The following is a 13,906-nucleotide window of genomic DNA, read 5'->3' as shown; positions in this document are numbered from 1 at the left end:
ATTTGGAAGGATAGGGCAAATTATATGTGAAGAAAAAAACATTCGGCTCGTTAGTCCTTCTTATAATCAGAAATGAACTCAAAACATTCCGTTAATTGTACTTTTAATTCCATATTAATTCTTGTTATTTACTACCTTTTTGTGATTTTAAACATCTAAATCCTATATATATATATATATATATATATATATATATATATATATATATATATATATATATATATATTCATTTGTTTATTTATATATATATGTAAATGTTATCATTTAGTAAATGTATCATGAGATTGCTTTTGCAAGTCCTATTTTCAGTTTTTTATCAACCAGTCGATATAATCGAAATAATCGGCTTTCCAAATCCCAAACGTTTTTTGCTCACCATTTTTTTACAAATGAGTTCAGATTGCGTGGCCCTTTAAAATTATAATATGATTAGGTGGCTGAGTAAAAAAAAACTGAGATAAACAATCGCAACCTGGAGGGCCAATATCATAATGTATTCAACTGTTAGAACTATGGATGGTGCTTTTCTGTCATTATCATTACCAAAATGTAGAAGTATTTAACTGGATGTTTTATTTTAGATTTTAAATGATAAATTTCTTAATCGATTGATTGCGGAATGGATGCTGGTGTAATCGTGAACTCTGTATGGAAAACACTTGTAAAATTCGAAATGGTGACATATTTAGTTTAATGCATATCGAATAATAAAAAAGAAGTATAACCAAATACTCAAATAGTGTTTTCATATATCTATATTTCTTCGTCCAAATTTGACGGTAAATTTGTTGCTAAATGAAATCAGTCGACTAGCTCATTGAGTTTGCTTTTGCAATCCTTTTGAAAAAACAAGTTATATAACATTGTGAAAATGTTGTAAAATGGGTTGCTATCCTCTTTTCTAAAATACCAATTGAGAAACTAGGAAGACTGTTTTTTTGGGTGATGTTTTTTTTCTTTCTTATATTTTCTTTCTTGCTTTGTCTGGCGCATGTTATACACACTTGTTCATATCTTTATCCTCTGTTCTAGACTCTGGTCGATAACAAAGTACTTTCAACATTTTAAACTTAGACTTAGCCCCCCGACCATCGTGGTCATATAGAGGGTTAGGTTTGTCTAGGTATGAAAGTTTTTATAGAGACTGTCTTCTCATTGCATAGGAATATAGAACACTGTTGTTTGTCTTATAGTAGATAGTTATTCTATATATACATATTGTTGAAATGAGGAAAATAAACCACCATTGATTGTCAATATTTGACAAAGACTTCAATTTTTTTCTCTTTATTCTAGTTTCTGATTTTACATGAACCCTAAATTAACCAAGCCTAAACTCAACACACACACACACACACACACACACACACACACACACACACATATATATATATATATATTATATATATATATATATATCTATATACGAGTGTAAAGCCAGCAATTTCGCGAGGAAAGAACTATTGTACCCACCATCATTTAATGAGGGCAGACTGGTAAACAACGTTGTCTGTGTAACCTGGTACATCCTCTGTTGATTTTTCTGTGTGGCCCAACATGAAGTGAAGCCACTATAGCCTCTGACTCGTGACATAGCAACCTACAGTTGTCCGTGTGTGAAAACAGGTTGTGGTAAGAAAATCAACTGTGAAAATAAACCTGAAGTAGCAGTCGTGAGCAGAATTGAAAGACGATCCTGGGAAGGCTTTCCGAAAGCTCCTACAAAGAGAAACAACTCAAATAATATTCCCTCAAATAACCTCAAGAAAAAATAAAACCTAGTACCTTTAACTAACCCTAATAGTAATAGGAAAAACAAACACTCTAGCACATTTGCTAAGACTTATGGCTAACCCTAATTAAAAAACAAATCCTCCGATCTCGAGCTAACCCTAATAGAAAAAGACCTTCGGACTGCTTTGCACTACTTTTCAATACTTCACAAATCAAAATGGCGGCCGAGAATCAAAACAGTAGCCAAATTAGGAAATTTTAAACTTTCAAAAATTTATCAAGGTTTGTTCTAGAGTTTTTAAAATGCTTCTATATGAGGATAAATTGAATAAATAAATTCCTGTTAAAAGATCAACGGTGAAAATACAAATTGAAAGAATACTGGGTATGTAGGAGCTTTCGAAATGTCTCCCCGATCCTAGAAGCTAGGCAGATAAAATGGGTACGATCTATATTACATTTCCATGTGCTCGAGGTCATTGGTCACATTGCAAAGTGTGCTCAAAATGACCCACATAGTGAAAAGTGTTCACATTTTAAGAATAACCAACGTTACAATTGGTCATTTTGCTCAGCATGATACATGGGTATGTTCACAACGCTCATAAGCAAAGCAGTGTGTTTAGATACATTGAGAAAACTCCAATCGTTGTACAGCAAACATTCATGTAATCGATGAATAGGTTGGACGAAAACATGAATATAGATCGCTCCCATTGACAGTTTGCCGATAACGTTTAATTGAATATTTCCCAGGGCAATAATCATCACATCGATGGCATAAAAACGACAGTAATATGAGCAGTAATATTAGTTGATGTTGTTAATCGGTGAAACGTATTTAAAATTTATGTAAATCCGAATACCTTAATGTGATCAATTGAATAATATCATTATGAATGCCACGATTTGCTGAAAAAAGCCAATCGGACAGCTCCTCACTCAGGAATTTCTGTATTGATGTTTATACTGGACAGATAGAGTTGAGGGTGTGGCCATAAGTTAAACCTGGGTATTATCCACCCTAAACCATCACACTGAAAGCATCAAAGGGGCAATAATAATACTTTATGTCATAAATAGATGAAAACTGTTGAAAACTTAGTGTTGATATGAAATCCTTAAAGTAATTAAGTGAATACAAATAAATAATAATGTGAAATTGAATGTAAGCTTCAATTTAATTACAAAAACAGATCAAATGAACGTTTCAGGTTTCCCCTTTATCAACAAAACAGGATTAATGAAACACCACAGATGACTTTATACTTATTCCGACATCCCTTATTTTTTTATTTATTTTCAATTCTATTGTATTTATTTTCCAACAACAGTCTACCCGTTTTTATATAATTTCACTTTCTAAACTGCATTACACAGTTCCTCCCCTCTTTTTACTTAATTAATTGCGCACCTTTTAGAAATATCTAGTATTCTATTTTAATTCTAGCTACCTTACAAAGGAGCATACTAATTTCCTGCCAACCAATGTTTTGTTTATTCATCTTAACTACGCCACTACCACATTATCTCATTCATCTGTGGTGTTTCATTCATCCTGGTTTGTTGATAAAGGGGAAACCCGAAACGTTCATTTGATCTGTTTTTGTAATTAAATTGAAGCTTACATTCAACTTCACATTATTATTTATTTCTTGGAGCTTCGAGCAGCAACATTTACATAAGTGAATACATTATTTCGAATGAAACGATTTGCCTAAAAACGCCAAACTGACAACTTTTTACAGTGTCGAAATTGGTTGATTTTGAGAGTGTTAGTGTCGTCGGTACGTATTTTATGATATCTGTTTGACTCAACGACCATTCAAACTGACTTCAAGTTATAAAAGGAAATCAAGTTATCTGTTTATCTATCTGTATAAAATACATTTCCAATTTTCAAATCTTTCAGTAGAGTTGTGCACGTATAATTATTTTTATTGACTCAAATAAGCACAATGTTCTCCACAAGGCTATATTTTAAAAAGAAAGGATTTATATATTATCAGTGTAATTTTATCAAACTTTTACATTATGAATATATAATACATATCCTATATATATAGGGTGCGAGAAAAAAAGCTGGAAAAAATTGTGACACTGTTTCAATACGTATCTAGAGGAAATTAGAAATCGTCGGAAATTTGCAAACAACAAAAACAATACCTTAAGTTAATACTTGCAAAGTTTGATTCAAAGTTTATGATTGGTTAAGTGGTATAAAAATTACGATATCGAAAGTTTCCAAACTTGGGTTTTGTTTTTAGCAGTGTTCTTTACTAGCGCAGAAATTTACCCCGACTCGTTTTTCTTTTCAACGTTATATAATTTTCAATGCAACATAGAAATCCTAGTTGATTTATTTCTAAAGATCGAATGGTCTTTAATGAGTCTTGACTTGAATGAATAAAATGGACTACAGTTTAATTTGGACAAAGTGGTCAAAGATTAAAGTTCAGACTATTATTTGAATTTTGGTTTAAAAAGGGAGAAAACTATATGAAATCTACTCTGAATTGGGCCTGAATTGTAATTGTAGGGATGAGTCAAGTCTATAAGTGAAACAAACCTTTTTATAGATTCATTCAAACGTGCAAGGCAATCTGCATAAAGAAAGGTCACAAACCTAAATGAAAAATGCTAACACGGAACAGATTCATGAGGATGAGCGTATTAAAGTGTGAGATATTGCCTTTCCACTAGAAATAACACCAGCTAGAATGATGTATGGATGGAGATGACAAAGATGCTGGGATAGATGATGACCTAAGTGGAGTTAACAGATATTGACTAGATTATATAATCACTCGTGATGACATTTGGGTTCATCATGATACAAAGAGAGACTCAATGTCAAGGATACGCCCATCATCACACCCATCCAAAAAAAGTAGAAAATGCTCGAAAGTTGGCGGCAACAGTGTTCTTGGATACCAATACCATTAATGGTATCATGTTGGTAGTGGAAATCGTCAATCTGCGAAACACTAAAAAACAAAAAACAAAAACAAACGAGAATAACGGTTCAAAGGAAACGGACAGTGGATTGAGCATATGAATCCATCTGCTGAACAACAATGTCATCCCTATACAGCAAACACATTCGAAATGTGGATTCGAAAGTAGCTTAGGAGGTTTCGCCTCATTCTGCACATAGTCCTGATCTTGCCCCTTAATAATAAAATAATAATAATGCTGAAAACTTATATAGCGCTATAACTCCGAGACACCAGACTCTAAGCGCTTAAATTACAAATTACTTTGGCTGAAACATACTCATTCACACACACAAGCACACACACACACACACATACACACACACAACACAACACACAACACAAACCAAACCTATCTTGCTTCTCATACCATCTACTAAAATCGAAACAAATATGTTTTAAGCGAACGTTTAAAAATAGACAAAGATTCTTTTTCACGAATGCTCTGCGGTAAGGCGTTCCAAATAGAGGGTCCGAAATGAGAAAAGGATCTCATTCCAGCATTTTTCCGAATTCGAGGGACAACTAGTTTTGTGGAATCACTGGCCGAACGTAAGGGGCGGGGTTTTGAATATCTTTCAATTAGTTCTGAAAGGTAGGAAGGGGCAGTACCTTCAAGACAACGATACACTAAAACACAAGCTTTGAATTTAATTCTTTTCTCAACAGGCAGCCAATGCAGGTCATGAAGTAGAGGTCCGGCAGAGTCGCACCTACGCTTCATAAATACTAGTCTGGCAGCGCTGTTTTGGACAATCTGAAGACGTTTCAGATTGTATTGCGAAACGCCAAACAACAGAGCATTACAATAATCCAATTTCGATAGTACGAGGGACACAACCAGGTGCTTGGTCACATCCTCAGATATGAACCGTCTAATGGAAGCAATCTTTTTTAGTTGGAAAAAGAGAGATCTAACCAAATTATTAACCTGATGCTCCATCGACAGTCCAGAGTCTAAGAATGTGCCAAGGTTTTTCACTTTGTCAACAATTTGAATAGAGGCATCCCCCAACTTCAAATCTGTTTTACTTTTCCACTTCCTGTTCCCCACATACAGCACCTCCGTCTTATCATCATTCAGTTTCAGTCTGTTCTCATTCATCCATTTCTTAACACTTTGGATACAATTTTTACTATTGGCTTCCGAGAATAATCTCTTCGGACCCTTCAAAAGCCCAAAAAGGTGTGACAAAGACGAAAAAAATTAATCTTAGAAAGTGAAACTGGATGTAAAGTCTTGAAGAAACAGGGGCATTAATCTCTTTAATATCTTAATAATTAACTAACTCTTGTAGAATTTTTATTTCGACCTAAACAACAGTGTTGATTCTGTAGCTCAGTTTAACTTGCCTCGTTCACTGGACTTACAACATGCAATTAACATTAAATATTTCATTCATCATGTGGAAACAAAACATTTATTCCAAGCTCTAGGGATGAGGTTAAAAATAATTAATTACGCCCTTCCCCCGGCATCTTTAGATCTCGTCGCCTAGGCATTTAGTGAAGAAAATTAGATGAACCGTCGAACAAGTGAACAGGCTGGAGGTTAATAATCGTGCTCAATTGAAAGAAAAAAACAAACCCCGAAAGTTCTGAAGCGGGAACCAAACCCTAAAGGTCACAGTGCAGTGCCTTAACGATCGGGGCACCTCTCCCAAAAGTGGGATACACGATTGAAATAACTAATATGGTTTGGTATTTAAATAAATATGAGTCTTCTTCAATTTCCCGACTTTACATCAATAATCTAATCGGGTCGTGGTTGTTGATCAGTGCTAGTAAGTTTCAATGATTTAAGTTGGAGTTAGGGTGAAAGAAAGATTGTTGTAGAATACAATGAGAGTAATAAGGGGAATATGATATTTTAAAATCTTGTTTTATCATAGAGTTACGTAAGGAGCCCTAAATGTCACATCTTATCATGAACACACTTTGAGGATTTTGTAATTCAAATGAGTTGCGATTTCCACTAACAATTCTAAACCTTTGAAATTTAAAGCTGAATAATATTAAGCATTTATGTAACGTAATATCCATTAAACGTGCTCAAAGCGCATTACAAGGGTCCCTCGCTAACAGCAACATTTAACATGAAGGATGAGACATGGTGTCTTTAGGCGAAATACATTTTCACCGACTGAAACAACGGTCTTTTTACGATTTGGATCAATTTTCATTGGACATTTACAGTTTTTAATCAATATCTTCGATCCATATGATTTACGACGCCATTTTAAACCGGAAACGTAATAGCCTGCTTCACAGATTTTTCAATCTGTTGATTGTCTGATCCATTGTTTTCATCATGTCATTTTTATTCGCGTCGTGATTTTGTTGTCGCTCAGTATGTTTATTTTATTACTTTATTTTTAAATGCACGTCTTTGTGATTGCCTGCTGTAGAGAGAGAGAGAGAGAGAGAGAGAGAGAGAGAGAGAGAGAGAGAGAGAGAGAGGGGGGGGGGTTTGTAAGATTAATTATACATGGAAAAACATTTAAGGAAGGGCAGTAACTGCTAATATTTATCGAATTATTTTATAAGTAAAGAATTCACTAATTCTCTCACTTAATCATTTAATTTAAGATAGCTCTTTGGATTGACAAAGCAGTCAAGATATTAAAAAAAAATCTAAATAAATAACATTAATCATATTATGATATTATGTGAGCTCCTGAAATAAATGAGGAGGTTTCTGAGCTTTCCAATAATCTTTGTAAGTTGATTTTACCTTATAATTTGCTACAAGTAAGCAGAAATTATCTAACATTCTAATATTCTAATTCAATGAGTACGTTCACACGTCTTTTTTCATTACAATGAGACCATAAAAGTTTTGGTTCCTCAGTGCGCGTAGCAAAATAAATTAATATGAAAACGGTAATGATATGAGCTATTTCTAACGTTATATTCATTTAATGTGCCCAAAGCGCTTTACAATACAATAGCAACATTGAACATGCAGATACAAATATGCAGCCTGTAAGACGTTAATATTCCGGTAGCGACAATGATGGTGCCGTGTTCTCACCCTAGATAGAGATCCAAACAAGTGTGTGTGTGTGTATATATATATATATATATATATATATATATATATATATATATATATACATATATATATATGTGTGTGTGTGTGTGTGTGTGTGTGTGTGTATGTGGTTGTTTGTGTGAAACAGTGCCAGACAAAGCAGAGAGAAAAATACAAGGAAAAATAAATCCCAAAGCGACAGCCTGCCTCGACAGGGGATCGAACCTCAGACTGCAGTATGTACGGCAATCAGAAAGTCTGGGGAGGTTCGATCCCCAGTCGATCATGCTGATTTTTGGGATGTTTCTTTTTCTTGTATTTTTCTCTCAACGCTGTATGGCACTGTTTCATATACACTTGTAAATATCTTTATCACACGGTTGTCACTTTGATAAATTCATCCGTGTATGGTGAGGAAATCTGAGTGAAGAGTTTTTTTTCATCGGAGACAATTTTAGTCGCCCATAGCGGGAATCAAACTCACGACCTACGGGTCGCAAGTCGAGTATGTACAACACCACAAGACAACAGAGCATCACTTTGAAATAGATAATATGTTATTAGGGTAAAAATAAATAATCTCTCTCTTTTATAATTATTCAAACGATTTGATCAATAGAAACGATTCGATTTCAGAACTGGCTTTAAGGCTTTTGTTTGACAGTTATTAAAATTTATTGGTCTCCAGTCACACGATAGTCAGTGAACATAATATTAGATTCCTGTACCGTAATCCGTGGTAGGATTTTGTCTTAGGAAATCCCTAGACATTTGAAACCAACCCTCAAATAAATGATCTACGTCAATAAATCAGAATTATTTTTTTGGTTTTACCGGCTGCAAGTATTTGTTATTAGAAGGAACGAAGTTGACGTCCATCTGCTCTTCGTTATTGTCTTTAGACAGCAGTTTTAATGATTAGTTCTCATAAAATAATATCAATCAGACTATACACTTCAAGGTTACATATAATTTTGTGTGTTGGTACGTTATATCCGGCTGGCGGATGTTCCATCTCAGTGTTTTATCTAAACGCATAGCATCAATATCGAATCCTATGTGTAGAATTATTGACCATTAAAATAGCGCAATATCCACTAAACGTGCTCAAAGCGCTTTACAAGGGGTCCCTGCCTAGCCAACAGCTACACTTTCTAACGTATAAGGTGCTATTATATTTTTTTTTATTTGATAAAGACTACGCTGTTGCCAACCAGTCACTCATTTTACATCTGAGTTCGTTGAGAGAATGTGAGTAAAGAACACTTATCGATAACTCAACTTTGCGAAACTTAGAGCAGGACTCAAACCCTGGACTTTCCAGTACGAAGACGAGTATCATATCACAAGACCATATTATCGTGTATTTGGTGTCTCGATAGCTCAAAAGATAGGGCAGCTACCTATAAAGCAATACGACTAGTTCAATCCTGGAATGAATCAAGTTTTCTTTTTGACTCCACTGTTGCCCAACAATGAATGGTGGATGGCTGGTTATTTTTAGACCTACCTTAAGGAAAATCATTCGGCAAGCAATAGGTTTCAACCGTCGTGACATTACTTCCCTCGTAATGAAGCACAGTAACTGGTTATAACTATCGGAACAATGGCGGACGCATTATGAAATACTTCTCCGACAAGCATAAAGGTGTATCCAAAGGAGAAAAACATTATAAATATGATCATGTCTTGACTTTTATACATTCTGATCACGACTCTGCTCATCTCATGACATGTGAAAAAGTTCTAGCCAGCATGAAAAATAAAAAGTACCGATTTTCTTTGTTTAGAACCAAGACGCTCGTTGCTGGGCGGACGTGACGGCAGACTATTGAATCCTATTGATACCATAATTTTAATGCTAGAGCAAACCATTTACACAGGTCGTATGCTTTTGAAGAACTATTATTACCACAGGAAAAATATCTGGATTACAGATAAATTTTGGTCTTTTTTGTGGGGGGGGGGGGGAACTCCTAAACCAACATAAAATACGATATACACACAAACACTCATAAACTTTCTCTTTTTCTATCTCTCTTCTCTCTCTCTCTCTCTCTCTCTCTCTCTCCCTCTCCCCCCCTCTCTCTCTCTCTTTCTCTCTCTCTCTCTCTCTCTCTCTCTCTCTCTTTCTCTCTCGTTTTCATGGTCGACGATGCTTTACGACTTCATATTGTTTTGATTACATTCAAGGGTGCTTCATGTTGGCATCCTCTCTAAACGTATTTGTTCGATGCTTCAATGATAATTAATGTCTACTTTCCATTTTGGTGATTATAAAACAGATAGACGTCTAACTGTAATGTAAATCTATCTTTGTTTTTGATTTGGTCCATTTAATTTACTTGTTTTACCCAAACGATATTATGCAAGAATACTTATTTATTAGCAATAATATATGACACTCCTTTAATGTGTTAATAACGACCCATTTTCCAGGATTTATCGTTTAACGCCGACAGTGGGATTTGAACCAGGGGCCTACAAAGACGAAACTTTTCAAATTCATCTTTAAATATTAGCTGAAAAAAATTAAACAAACTTCATTTTTTTCTGTATGAAGCAGTCATTTAATTGTTTTGAAATAAAGGGAAGGTATCGAGAATGATCAGAATGTATTTTATTTGTTAAACTGGAACAATGGTATTCAACAACATAAAACCGGTGGTTATGCTTACTTTGTGCTTAGCGAACTCAATAGTATATCATTTCATGAAATCAACAAACAGAATATGTTTTGTCACTTTTTATATTAACCAAAACTGTCGACTCCTCTCACCATATTATATCTCCTAACGCTGAAATGTTTGTAAGTTTCTTGGATAAATTAATACTCCGTCACACATCCTCCATTGAATTTCACAATCCTTTGGCCCAGAAAAAATCTCCCAGTCTCATCAACTCATCATTACAACGACGTCCTTTTGATCTCCGATCGTGCATGGCCACCAAGACGAGAGTTCTCGTCTGACAGACAGAGCACCCATCATTTTCCTCCCCTTTGGCCATCAAGCCACGTCTGCCGTCAGCGAGTACTGTCTTGTAATGACGGTGGTTGATGGATATCCCTTGCCTGTAAGCCACAGCGAGACAGTTGATACTTGTAAGGATGTGGTCAAATTCATCTTGTGACATGGCGAATTGAAGGCTGCATGCGATGCAAGATTTACTGGCTTTGTCGTAGATGGCGGCCTGTGCAATGTGATCTGAGGCCAGGAGGAAGTCATTGATATAAGCGTCCCAGACTTTCCCAACGTATTCTACTTTCAAAGTCGGTGCCTCTGAGGCGGTAGTGTCATCTTGATTCATACACTCATTAGGAATGTCACTATTGTTACTAGTATTATTGTCTACTTCATTTTGGCCGCTTTGACTATTAATATTGTTTTCACAATTGCCAGCGGATCCTATACGCTGTTCAGTTTTGTTCCTTTGATGTGTATTTGATGATGGCGTACTTAGATAGGGCCAAGGTTGTTCAGTTTGTGTGTTTTTGTCAGTGACAATTACAAGATCGTCATCGCAATCCTCAATTTCTCTTTCAGTCCTAGAACTACTGCGGATTATTTTTTGTTCATTATCACAAAATTGTGAAAAGTTGACTCGTTTTACTGGTTTCTGATGGTTTGTATTTTTGGGACCATTTGAAGTATTCATAATCGTACTCTGCAGACATAAAAGAAATGAAATGATTTTGAAGATCTAAGAAGCTAAACAAGCATTATATTGTAGAACTCTCTAATGTGATTATCTAATATTATGATAAGTTAATCAGACTTCATATGACAAAACCGAAAGAAGAAAACCAGCAAGGAGAACAGTAAGATTTAGCTTTATAATTCAAAATATACTCTCTCTCTCTCTCTCTCTCTCTCTCTCTCTCTCTCTCTCTCTCTCTCTCCCTTATTTTATTTCTGTTGTGATTATACCACTGACACTTTTGGTTGAAATTCCACATGAGAAAGAAATCTGAAGAAGAAGGGATCGAAATCGAAAGAGAGAGAGAGAGAGAGAGAGAGAGAGAGAGAGAGAGAGAGAGAGAGAGAGAGAGAGAGAAGATAGATAAAGAGAGAGAGGAAGCTAAGAGAGAGAACAGAGGAGAGAGAAGTAGAGAGAAGAGAGAGAGAGAGAGAGAGAGAGAGAGAGAGAGAGAGAGAGAGAGAGAGAGAGAGAGAGAGAGGGTGAGAATGAGAGCGATATGAGAAATATATCAATTTCACCCTTTCTTCATCCTGTGTCCATTGCGATGATAAACTGACCATGCCTCTTGCTTCCAGTTTGGATAACTCGGGTTTAGGTGGACGTGGGGAATTTTCTGAAACAATGGTACATATTTGTGGAATTGAAGTAATAGTCGTAGCAGTAGTAGTAATAGTAATAATAATAATCGTAATAATAATAATAATAATAATAATAATAATATTAGTAGTAGTAGTAGTAGTAGTAGTAGTAGTAGTAGTAGTAGTAGTAGTAGTAGTAGTTGTTGTAATAGTGGTAGTAGTATGAGTAGTAGTAGTAGTAGCAACAGCAGCAGCAACAGTAGTAGTAGTAGTAGTAGTAGTAGTAGTAGTAGTAGTAGTAGTAGTAGTAGTAGTAGTAGTAGTAGTAGGAGTAGTAGTAGTAGTAGTGACAGTAGTAAGAGTATTATTATTATCATCATCATCATCATCATCATCATCATCATTATTTATATCATTATTATTTATTATTATTATTATTATTATTATTATTATTATTATTATTATTATTATTATTATTATTATTAGTAGTAGTAGTAGTAGTAGTAGTAGTAGTAGTAGTAGTAGTAGTAGTAGTAGTAGTAGTAGTAGTAGTAGTGATGGTAGTAGTAGTAATAGTAGTGGTGATGGTGCTTATTGTTGTCATTTTTTTGTTCTAAGAGTAGAGGTGAAACAAGGAGGGGAGGATGAAGAGAATGCATAATAATCAAATTATCTACTCGTATAATTTCATAATTCATAAAAAGTGAATTACGGGTCGCACAGTTGGTAGAGCAATCGCTTCATACTCAAAGTGACCGAGATCGATTCCGGGTGAATCAATAGTTTTTTTCTGACCGTCCCCCGCCTCCATTCCTATCTTCCTCGCAGTGATAGGATTAAAAAAGTAGGTGGTCCTTCAGAGCCATTGGGCCCATGGAGCCGGATTTTATCCCGGTTTCTATAGCTAGAAATGGACAATAGCAATTGCTTGCTATCCTTTGGATAGGTCGCTAGTCTATCGCAAAGTACTTTCCGCCAAATTTAACAGACTCAGTAACCCATTCACTGCTGGGTGGACAGGGGGGGGGGGGGCGGTCAGAAAAAATATCGACTGCACCCGGTATCAATCTGTGTCTCTTTGCGTGTGAAGCGAGTGCTCTCCTAGCTGAGCTATCGGGACTCCCAGTGATTGGGTACTTGGGTCTATTAGATCTGGCGCAAAGTACATGGCGATAGACTAGCGTCCTATCCAAAAAACATCAAGCAATTGTTATTGTTCGTGTCACGTAACAAAAGCCGGGATACATCGGCTCCATGGGCCTAATGGCTCTGGATGACTGATATACGCTTGTTATTTGAGCATTTCTCAGCTACCTTTTATATTGTCATCTCCATCAAATGAGCAATAATAATGATACGACGTCGCCTTTAGGGTAGTACTGATAACACTGCTCTATTGGTAAATAGAACTAAGTTGCATTGTTGGTTGTGCTCTCTTGATGAAAACTTTTAAACCACCTCATTATTCATACTCTCATAATAAGATAACAGACAGATGAAATGACTGTATCTGTTACTGGTGTAAAAACTGGTTAGTTTGCAGAGCCAGTTTTGCTAACTTGGTGAAAATGGATGTCTAATGCAGCAGCTGGGAGAAATTACACTTAAAAGTAAAAGTTTTAATACGTAAGTCATTTTACCAGCATTGTCGTCGACTATAGTAAAAACAGTCCTGGTCGGTGACGTTACAATGTCTGGAGATACTTTGGTCCAAAAGGAGAGTGGGCTTGGAGATTTGGTCTGTCTTTCGAAGTCTGCAGATGACGTCTTTTCCACGACAGCGGCCGCCATTGTCTTCTGTTCTACCTTCCAAATTCAGGCTGGTACCTATTATAAACCGCACATAAGAAATAATCAATTAC

The 13,906-nt window shown here is 35.6% G+C and overlaps 1 protein-coding gene across 4 annotated transcripts in view; it reads right to left on the bottom strand.

The window, feature by feature from the left end:
- Positions 1-10,310: 10,310 nt before the first annotated feature.
- Positions 10,311-13,906, bottom strand: part of LOC144963988 (uncharacterized) — a 5,729-nt gene continuing 2,133 nt past the window's right edge. For all 4 annotated transcript variants that reach the window (XM_078897943.1, XM_078897932.1, XM_078897936.1 and 1 more), the window contains 3 exons: positions 13,685-13,871; positions 11,985-12,079; positions 10,311-11,430 (listed from right to left, as the gene is read on the bottom strand). In XM_078897943.1, coding sequence (XP_078754069.1) covers positions 10,624-11,430; positions 11,985-12,079; positions 13,685-13,835 — 1,053 coding nt within the window. In that variant the 5' untranslated portion in view covers positions 13,836-13,871 and the 3' untranslated portion in view covers positions 10,311-10,623. The remainder of the gene's footprint in view (positions 11,431-11,984; positions 12,080-13,684; positions 13,872-13,906) is intronic.

The sequence above is a fragment of the Berghia stephanieae genome, chromosome 1 (assembly GCF_034508935.2).
Source record: "Berghia stephanieae isolate SIO BIC M18660-M18661 chromosome 1, UCSD_Bste_1.3, whole genome shotgun sequence".
Taxonomy (NCBI): domain Eukaryota; kingdom Metazoa; phylum Mollusca; class Gastropoda; order Nudibranchia; family Aeolidiidae; genus Berghia; species Berghia stephanieae.
This window is presented reverse-complemented; position numbering and strand designations above follow the sequence as displayed.